Source organism: Scylla paramamosain, chromosome 25, assembly GCF_035594125.1.
Source record: "Scylla paramamosain isolate STU-SP2022 chromosome 25, ASM3559412v1, whole genome shotgun sequence".
NCBI classification, from domain to species: Eukaryota; Metazoa; Arthropoda; class Malacostraca; order Decapoda; family Portunidae; genus Scylla; species Scylla paramamosain.
The window spans coordinates 18153393-18163392 of record NC_087175.1 but is presented as its reverse complement, the minus strand read 5'-3'; the positions used below and the strand labels follow the sequence as shown (position 1 = coordinate 18163392).

The 10000-nt window shown below is 40.6% G+C and overlaps 1 protein-coding gene across 5 annotated transcripts in view; it reads right to left on the bottom strand.

The window, feature by feature from the left end:
• LOC135113251 (matrix metalloproteinase-17-like) overlaps positions 1-10000 on the bottom strand; it is a 36999-nt gene that overhangs the window by 8573 nt on the left and 18426 nt on the right. For all 5 annotated transcript variants that reach the window (XM_064028449.1, XM_064028450.1, XM_064028451.1 and 2 more), the window contains exons 2-6: positions 8806-8998; positions 6062-6217; positions 5379-5509; positions 3795-3959; positions 1469-1599 (exon numbers count right to left, since the gene is read on the bottom strand). In XM_064028449.1, coding sequence (XP_063884519.1) covers positions 1469-1599; positions 3795-3959; positions 5379-5509; positions 6062-6217; positions 8806-8997 — 775 coding nt within the window. In that variant the 5' untranslated portion in view covers position 8998. The remainder of the gene's footprint in view (positions 1-1468; positions 1600-3794; positions 3960-5378; positions 5510-6061; positions 6218-8805; positions 8999-10000) is intronic.

The following is a 10000-nucleotide window of genomic DNA, read 5'->3' as shown; positions in this document are numbered from 1 at the left end:
CTAGAAATTTAGACCTACAAGAAACAAGGGAGTATAAAGAGCCATGGAAGTTTTGACACAAGACAGACAAAGCTCGTGTAACTCCACCATGAAGAAATCTAGATCTTTAAGGAAGAGAGAGAGAGAGCATGAAGAGGCGCGCAAGTTCTAACAGGGAGATAAAAACACAAGACAGACCCAGAAAGTGAGAGAGTGCCCGTGAAGGAATCTAAACTTATAGGGGACAGAGAAGAGCGTGATAAGGACAAGAACGCAACCATTTCATCCTATCTCCTTTCTAAATTCACCTTTATCAAGCTTGAACACGTTACTTCTAGGCTCATCCTGATTACCAACCCTGAAACTCTTATCTATATCACACTTCTTCTATATCACACCTTACAGTACTTAAATGCCTCTACCAGTTCCCCCTCTTAATCTACGACTGAATAATACGAAACTAGGAATTTATGATAGTATTAGTAGAAGCGAAAGGAAAGTAGACGTGATAATTGTGCAATGTTAGTCAATGATATATTTTTTATATATGAATCCTATGTAGTTAGATGTGGTAAATAAGTATACGAATAAAAAAATCTTACCATTCAATAGTGATAGAAAAGTCAGTTTAGGATAGAATAAAAAGAGAAAACGAGATAGAGAAGGAAGAAAGTTAGAAAAGGAGGAATGTAATATAGGTATAGACAATATGGGTTAGAGAAAAGAGAAAAAAAATTATCAGATAAGGAGGACTGCAAAGGAAGGAATTTGATGTAAATAGAAGCAAACCTGTGTAAAAATAAATAAGTGGAAAGAAGTACGAGTAACAGATGAAAGAGAGTGTTAGAAAGAAGGCATAACGGGGAAAAAGGAAAAAGAGGGAAGATGAAAAGCAGGAGCAGAAGAGAAGAAATAGATGAGAAAAACTATACAGAAATAGATGCAGAATAGAATAAAAGGAAAAAGAAAAAGAAAAGAAGAAGGAATACAATAATAGTGTTATAACAGAAGGAGACGATATAAGGAACAAGGGAGACTAAGAGAGAGAGAGAGAGAGAGAGAGAGAGAGAGAGAGAGAGAGAGAGAGAGGGATGGAGGGAGAGGGAGAGAGATGAGGACTGAAGGAAGGAAAAGAAGCAGTGAGCGTTAACGTGATGAAAATTGATGATGATGGGCAAGTGAGAGCGAAGAGAGGTCAAGGTGAGAGGGAGAAGGAAGAAGAAGAAAAAAGAACAAGAACAACAAGAACAAGAACAAAAACAAATAGAAAAGAAAATCATATAGTTACAGAACAAAAGGAGATGCAGGAATACAGAGTGAAGGTGGAGTGAGAAATGACCTAGAAAAACAAGTCAACGATACCCATGACAGGCAATAAATCTCTCTCTCTCTCTCTCTCTCTCTCTCTCTCTCTCTCTCTCTCTCTCTCTCTCTCTCTCTCTCTCTCTCTCTCTCTCTCTCTCTCTCTCTCTCTCTCTCTCTCTGGTACCTTCGTCATCCTTGGACTTGGCAATGATCCACTTCTCGCTCTCATCGAAGTGCACATCCCCTCCGTAGCTACCAAACTCGTAGGGGTAGAAGGCGTGGGCCAGGATGCCGCCGTTGTAGTCAAAGGGATACCTGGAGCGAGGGGAGCAAGGGGGCGAAGGTTACTTTACTGTACTTTGCCGCGTGTCTTGAGATTCGTGTTGGTTAGGAGTGTCAGTTAGATTTAAGAAAGGGGGGAAGGTTAGGGCAGCTGTATTTTGCCGCTTGTCTTGAGATTCGTGTTGGTTAGGAGTGTCAGTTAGATTTAAGAAAGGGGGGAAGGTTAGGGCAGCTGTATTTTGCCGCTTGTCTTGAGATTCGTGTTGGTTAGGAGTGTTAGTTAGATTTAAGAAAGGGGGGAAGGTTAGGGCAGCTGAACTGTGCCGCGTGTCTTGAGGCTCGTGTTGGGTAGGATAGGACAAGGCAAGTGCAGCGTAAGAGTGAACAATAATAAGGCATTTAAGCTTGAGAGAGATTAAAGAGATAAGAAAAATCTGGTTTTCATATTAATTAGACTATTAAAGTGTAGCTAGAAAAAAATGGTTCTAGGATTGTTTAGATTAGTGATTAGTGTTACTTGGGATTAGACGAGAAGTAGCTGATTCAGTCTTGACAAAATATAAAGAGATTCGAAGAAGTTGGTTTTCAGATTGATTATGTTAATGTACCTTAGTGTTGGACAAGAAGGAACGGTTTCAAATTTGGCAGAGTTACATTTTAAAACGAGATAAGAAGAAACTAGACATCAAATTAATTAAATAATGTAAATTAGGTTTGAAAGAGGAATAACGGATTTAAGCATGATAGAGGAAGAATTAAAAGGAGATAGATGACTGGAATACACTCAATAATCAGTATAGGACAAAAAGTAAAGGATTCAAATTTATCAGTTAGATCTACTCAGAAAAATGTAAAAAATTTTCTCATATAGACTACAAATAACAGGAATAGACTTAATAATCAGATTGTTAGTGCAGAGAAGTGATGGTGATTAGTGATGCGGAGAGGTGAACGACCATGAAAATTGAAGAGATAAAAAGAAATAAATAAACAAAAGAGGTGTTGAAAAGTGTGTGAAAAATTAAAAAATAAATAAAAAAAATGAAGAGATGATGTGGCGAAGTGAATGACGTTTGAAAAATAGGAGTAGTGGAGTGGAAGAGTGAAGGAATCATATGGAACCACTTTTATTCATAAGGAACATGTCATATGTGTTATATAGATATGTATGTTTTATGTGATTGATCCTTTCAGTTATGTCTATTTTTATAACCATACTACGTCTTTACTTTCTCTGGAGCCTGTAGCCATGAAGAATTTCACTTGTATACGCCATTATATAACAATGTGACAAATAAATTATCTTATCTCTTATCGAAAAGTGATAATATATGGAGAAATCAAGGGTAATGTGCAAGTGTAAAGGAAAGGCGTGGAAGGGGAAGAAGGTGTGGGCAATGTTGTGTTATTTTGTGTAATTTTGAAGCGACGAGAAGTAATATGTGCAATTTTGTTATTTAGAATCGGGGAAAATATCTCTCTCTCTCTCTCTCTCTCTCTCTCTCTCTCTCTCTCTCTCTCTCTCTCTCTCTCTCTCTCTCTCTCTCTCTCTCTCTCTCTCTCTCTCTCTCTCTCTCTCTCTCGTCTCGATCGCTCTCAATCTATTTAATACATTCTCACCCTCTCTCTCCCACTCCCTCTCACTTTCTCTCGTTTATCACTCATCTCACTCACTCTCTCACTTATTTTTCATGTGTCATTCTTCATCTTATTCTTTCCTTCCTTCACTCCATCTTTATTTATTTTTTCCTCACCTTGTCATTATGTTAGATCAGGTTAGGTCGGGTAACATTAAGTTGGGTTAGGTTAGATTAAGTTAGGTTAGGTTGTTAGATTAGGTTAGGTTAGATAATTTCAGGTCAGGATAGTTTAGGTAATTATTTCTTCTTCCTACACAAATTCTCTCTCTCTCTCTCTCTCTCTCTCTCTCTCTCTCTCTCTCTCTCTCTCTCTCTCTCTCTCTCTCTCTCTCTCTCTCTCTCTCTCTCTCTCTCTCTCTCTCTCTCCCAAAAAAAGAATCTTTAAAATCTACCATTACTTATTCTCTCCATTCCTTCTCCTTCCCTCATTCCTTCCCTTCCTCCCTCCCTCCTATCCCTTCCACCCTTTCACCCCTCCTTCCCCCTACATCCATCCCTCCAGGTCTCCTCTTCGACCTTCCTCCATTTACCCAAAAGATCTCCCCTACCAGTTCTTCCTTTGTGTTCCCTGCTGCTCGCGTCACCTACCCGTCCCCGTGTGCGTGGCTGGCGAAGAAGATAATGATGTCAGCGTCTGTGGAGTCTTTTTCTGTGAACTGCAGGTGGGAGTAGGTGGACCAGGCGTCGAAGGCTCTCCTCAGTTCCTTTTGAACGATCTCCTTGTTGCGCAGCTGAGGACTCCAGTTGCCCACGCTACGGTAGAAGATTAGTTGAAGAATTGGTTTAAGAGTGAAGAGATTGAGATGCGTCAGGGGAATAACAGACAGGTAGACAGACAGTTCCACATGTTGCTGTAGAAGATTGATTGATGAAGTGGTTGGTGGACTGGTTTAAAAAGTGAAAGGGTTGAGATGAGTTAAGAGAGGAGAAGGAAGGGAGGTAGATCAGAGGAAGAGTTGCAGGGAAGGAATAAAGGAGAGAGGGAGAGATGCAGACAGACAGAAAGACAGTCAGACGAGCATAGAAGGAAAGGAGGTTGAGTAGTAGTAGCAACAGACGAGAAGAAAAGGAAAGGGGTCTGAGTAGGAATAGTGATAGTAGTAGTAATAGCAACAACAATAGTAATAGTAGTAGTATAGTAAAAGAACAAGTGATTCTTTACTCGCAAACTCAAAATTCTCTCTCTCTCTCTCTCTCTCTCTCTCTCTCTCTCTCTCTCTCTCTCTCTCTCTCTCTCTCTCTCTCTCTCTCTCTCTCTCTCTCTCTCTCTCTCTCTCTCTCTCTCTCTCTCTCTCTCTCTCTCTCTCTCTCTCTCTCTCTCTCAATAATAATGATGCCGCTGCAGAGTTTTCGACCCATTACCAGTCATCACAAGTAAGGCCAGGTGCGCGCCTCTCATCACCGTCACTCACACCTGTCCGCATCCCACTCCCGCCCCTTCACCTGTCCCGTCCTGGCTTCGTTTTCTGTTTGCATGCCTGCGCTTCTAGGGGAGCTTTGGCTATTGTTGCGTTATCTCTCTTAGTGTTGCTTGAAACTGGATTGTGTTTTGTTTCGTTTGTATTTGATTGATTGATTCATTGATAAGATGTGTTTATTTATTCATGTAAGATGGAACAAAACTAATCAACAAAGAAAGATTATGAAAAACAGTAATTTGAATTTAGTGTTTTTTTTTTTTTTTAGATTGAAACTGTGTAAGTTTTGTTTGTATTTGGTTGAATGATTGACTCCTATGGCGGGACTGTGAATTAGTTACATCATCTGTCTGTTAGCGTGGATTGAAGTTGAGTGTGTTTCGTATGTATTTGTTGGATTGATGGACTGAGTGATTGGTTGATTAAAGGTGATTTTTTTCTAATATAATAGGAGACAAAAAAGTCAACAATAAAAAAGTTTATAAAAAGAAATAAAAGACATGCTGATATTATTTTGGGGATGATTTGCCGCTCGTTTTGTATTTGATTTGTATTTTATTTAAATGGTGGATATTGATTTTTTCTTTTCGTGTTATGAAGAAAATTTTTGTATCTCTTTTATTATAGATATTTAAGTGTTTTCTTACTTTTTTTATTTCTCTCTCTCTCTCTCTCTCTCTCTCTCTCTCTCTCTCTCTCTCTCTCTCTCTCTCTCTCTCTCTCTCTCTCTCTCTCTCTCTCTCTCTCTACTCACTGGTATGTTATCCTCCTCTTATTCCACCCCTCCGCTCCAATGATGTATCTCTTCCTCCTGGTGTGGTTGTTCTGCTGCGCTATATCCTCTGGTCTCAAGTCTGGCAGCCCGCAGCGAGGCGTCTCCATCAGCTGATCATATGTAAACAAAGCCACGTGTTAGTTAGTGGGAGTGAGTATGAAAATAATTAAGTGGTGGCAGCGGTGGGATAAGATTTGTATGTGTGTGGGGTGAAAGGAGAGATGGAATGTGTTTGTGTGGGTGTGGGGGAAGAGAGAAGAATATATTTGTGTATATTTGTGTGTGGAGAGGGTGCCTGTGTGTGTGTGTGTGTGTGTGTGTGTGTGTGTGTGTGTGTGTGTGTGTGTGTGTGTGTGTGTGTGTGTTTTAAGTATATACATTCTCTCTCTCTCTCTCTCTCTCTCTCTCTCTCTCTCTCTCTCTCTCTCTCTCTCTCTCTCTCTCTCTCTCTCTCTCTCTCTCTCTCTCCCTCACCTCACTTCATTTCACTCCCCCTCTCCTCTATCTATCCATCCACCCATTTATCCATCCATTCATCTCATCATTCCCACCTTATCCTCTTTTCTCTTACTTTAACATAACACTTCCCTTAATTCAGTACCTATCTGACTCTCATTACCACACCTCAGCATCACACCTCAGTATCGCTCCCCTGTTCTTACCTTCACCGTGGCCTCATCCAGCTCGCCCGTCTGCTCAATGCCTCCGAACTCCTGCACCCTCAGTAGCGCCTCTCGTAGAGTCTGCTGCGTGTAGACAAACCCTGTGTTGTTGTCTCCCTTGTCCTCCACGTAGCCAAACTTCTTCATAAAGTTCAGCTGTGAAAGGAAAGGATGGGGAAAGATGAGGTTCAGTGTGTTGTGTTTTAGGGAATAGGAGGAGAATAAGGAAGGGTAGGAAGAGAAGGAGGAACGGTTGGTAAGGATCGTGAGAGAAGGGAAAGGGAGAGTTGCAAGAGAGAGAGAAAGAAAAGGAGAGGGGGAGGGGAAATATTTAAATGATTAAGTAAGGATGGGTAAGAAGACTAACCTAACCTAGCCTAATTTGACCTAACCTAACTTAACAGATAGACTGATTTATGAGTAACAAAAGAGAGAGAGAGAGAGAGAGAGAGAGAGAGAGAGAGAGAGAGAGAGAGAGAGAGAGAGAGAGAGAGAGAGAGAGAGAGAGAGAGAGAGAGAGAGAGATTAAAATAGCAAGAAACATGAATAGAAAAATAACAGAAAGGTATGAGGATCTGCATTTCTATAGATAGATAGATAGATAGATAGACACAGATAGATAGATAGATAGACAGACAGAAGAGGTAATTCCAAAATTAAAAGTTTTGTGTAATTACCTTATTATGCAAATTAGCAACCCATAAGTGCAGGTAACTTAGGAAAATTAGGAAGCAGGTGAGGGGAGAGGATGGAGTATTGATGTGCTCTGATAGAGAGAGAGAGAGAGAGAGAGAGAGAGAGAGAGAGAGAGAGAGAGAGAGAGAGAGAGAGAGTATAGGTAGATAGATAAACAGATATACAGATTGACAGATAGATAGATAGATAGATAAATAAGTAGATAGATAGATGATGGCAGAATAGACACATGAATAACAGACAAAAATAGATGGATAGATAGATAGATGGATGGATAGATAAACTAGTCAACTGAATGATTTACTGATTGACTGATGCCTGATTGACTGATGGATGGATGGATGTATGGATCGATAAATAGATAGATAATGGAGGAATAGATAGATAGATATTTTTTTTTAAATCAGTAGATAAATAGAGAGAGAGAGAGAGAGAGAGAGAGAGAGAGAGAGAGAGAGAGAGAGAGAGAGAGAGAGAGAGAGAGAGAGAGAGAGAGAGAGAGAGAGAGAGAGAGAGAGAGACATAGAGAGACAGACAGACAGACAGACAGACGGACAGACAGACAGAGGGGAATAAATAGATAGATAGATAGATGGACGTTTTACTTGATTAATATGTGTATAAGTAATTAGAAAACGGATTCCTATATTAAGGTAAATAAATCAATGAGTAAGACCTTAAATTAAAATACTAGGGAAAAGTTCATGAGAGAGAGAGAGAGAGAGAGAGAGAGAGAGAGAGAGAGAGAGAGAGAGAGAGAGAGAGAGAGAGAGAGAGAGAAAAAAAAATAACACCTTGAAAAAAATATCGCAGAAAAATAGTAAAAATTAAATAAATATACAAAAAAAAATCTTAAAAAATAATTATGTATACAAAAATAATTACTGAAATATAACACAACGTTGCATCTTGATTAATTACTTGCAGGTGAGGTAGAAACTTCCACACGTGTTCCTTCGATGCGTGGGAAGCTAGTATAAAATAAGTTTACTAGGAGAGTATTGGAGGGGAAAATAAGGGGAGGTATTGTAGTGGTGGTGGTGGTGGTGGTGGTGGTGGTGGTGATGCTGGTGGTAGTGGTGGTGGTGTAGTTGAAATATATAATTACTTTTAAACCACTTTTCTGTTTGTTTGTTTGTTTGTTTTCTCTCTCTCATTAGGGACAGGCACTTCAAATAAGTCTTTTTTTTCTTTTAGCCTTTTTTAATGCCCTTGTTCAGTTTCTCTCTTAGATAAAAAAAAAAAAAGAGGTAGTAGTGGTGATGGTGGTAGTGATAATGGTGGTGGTGGTGGTGGTGGTGGTGGTAGTGGTGATGTTGAAAGGTACATAAGATGGAAAGAAAGTTAAATAAAAGGCTGATTGATACTGAAGGGGTTGGAATGTCGGGATAGAAGAACAATGGTGGGGGGGGAAGGGTGGAGGAGGAGGACGAGGAGGAGGAGGAGGAGGACGAGGAGGAGGACGAGGACAAGAAAATATGTTACTTTGATATACAAATTCACTTCTGTCCATTTTCTTTTTAGCACCAATTTCAAATGCTTTGTGTCAGTTTGTACGTTCAGTGGAGGTGAGAAGGACGAGAAAGACGATAAGGAGGAGGAGAAGGAAGATGAAGAGGTGGAGGACTTTGTACATGAGTAGAGGAGAAAAAGAAAGAGGAGGAGGAAGAGGAGAAAGAAGAGAATGAGGGAAAGGAAGAGGAAGGAAAAAGAAAGGAAAGGGGAGAGGAAGGGGGAAAAAGGAAGTAGGAGGAAGCGGAAAAAAAAAATAAAGGAAGAGTGGATGTACTTTGCATGAAGGAAAAGAGGAAAATGAGAAGAAAAGAAAAAGTAATGCAGAAATAGTTCATCTGTCACTGGGACCATAAAAACACCTTAAAAACTCGTGTAAATTCAAATAGAGCCTTTTGAAAGTAATAGAGGTGCGGTTTAGAAGCGTTTCAGAATACTGGCCAGAGAGAGAGAGAGAGAGAGAGAGAGAGAGAGAGAGAGAGAGAGAGAGAGAGAGAGAGAGAGAAGAAGAAGAAGAACACCAGTCACCAACTCACAGCATGTAGATAAGACCCAGATCTTGGCTTGGACGTCGTGTGCACATCAATCTCCCTCTTCGCCCTGTCCACCGGCGCCGCCTCCTCCAGTTCCAGTGTCTCGTAGGGTACCCGCTGCCCCAGAGGAACGCCGCTCGCCAGCCCCGCACACAGCAGAGTCACGGCCGCCCACCGCCACCCACTCATCGCCATCCTGAAGAAGATACATGAAGTGTCACTCAAAGTGCAGTTTAAGCTTTTTACGTTTGTGGTTGGTCGTCTTTTGTTAACATTGAGAGACTAGGATAAGAATTGCTTGCGTGAACACTGGCGAGAGAGGGAGGGAGGGAAGAAGGAAGAGAGGGAGGGGGGAGAGTAGGAGGTGGATAGTTTTTTGTCCTCTCCAACCTACAAAGCTATATAAGAAACTGTAGTATAGTAAGAATATATATAAGTTGCAGGTGATTACAGGAAAAAAAATCTAATTGTTATATTTTGTGTTTTCCAGCCTACGAAACCATACGAGATAATGCATTACAAGAAAATCGTTTAAAATCTTGCAAGTGATCACAGGAAAAGAGAATATCCACCAACAATGAAAATATTAACTTGCAGATGATCACAGAAAAAAATAAATAATTTATCGGCAAAAATATCAACACTACCACTAACGTAATTCAACCCTGCCACTCAAACAGGACGTGGGGACAAAGGCACTCTTTTTTTAGCACTCTCAGGAGTAAGGGGACAATGCCACGCTGCTCTGCTTGTCCTTGGCGGGGCGTCACTTGAGCTGCGGTTTGATGGCGAGGGTCAAGTGGAAAATGTGATATGCAGCTCGATTGAATCCGTTTATAGAAGGAAATTGAAGAGTTAACACGTGAGACGGAACTCCAAGAGCGACTAGTGCGTGTGTGTGTGTGAGACGTGGCTTGTGCTCTTTGTTGCTGTCGTGGGTGTTGTGTTTTGTGTTGTGTTGCCTGTAGATGTGTTGTGTAGGACGTGGATGTGTTGTGAAGGGCGTTAAATGTTTTTTTTTTTTTTGTCTTGTTTTGTCTTGTGTGAGCAAGTGTATTGTTGTTTTGTCTTGTGCTGTCTTGTGTTGTTTAGTGCAGAGCTTCCTACGTTGTGTTGTCTTGTCATGTCTTCTCTTGCATTGGACAGAGCGTGGATGCGTTGTCTTGGGTTCTGAACAATACGAAGGCAAAGATAGATG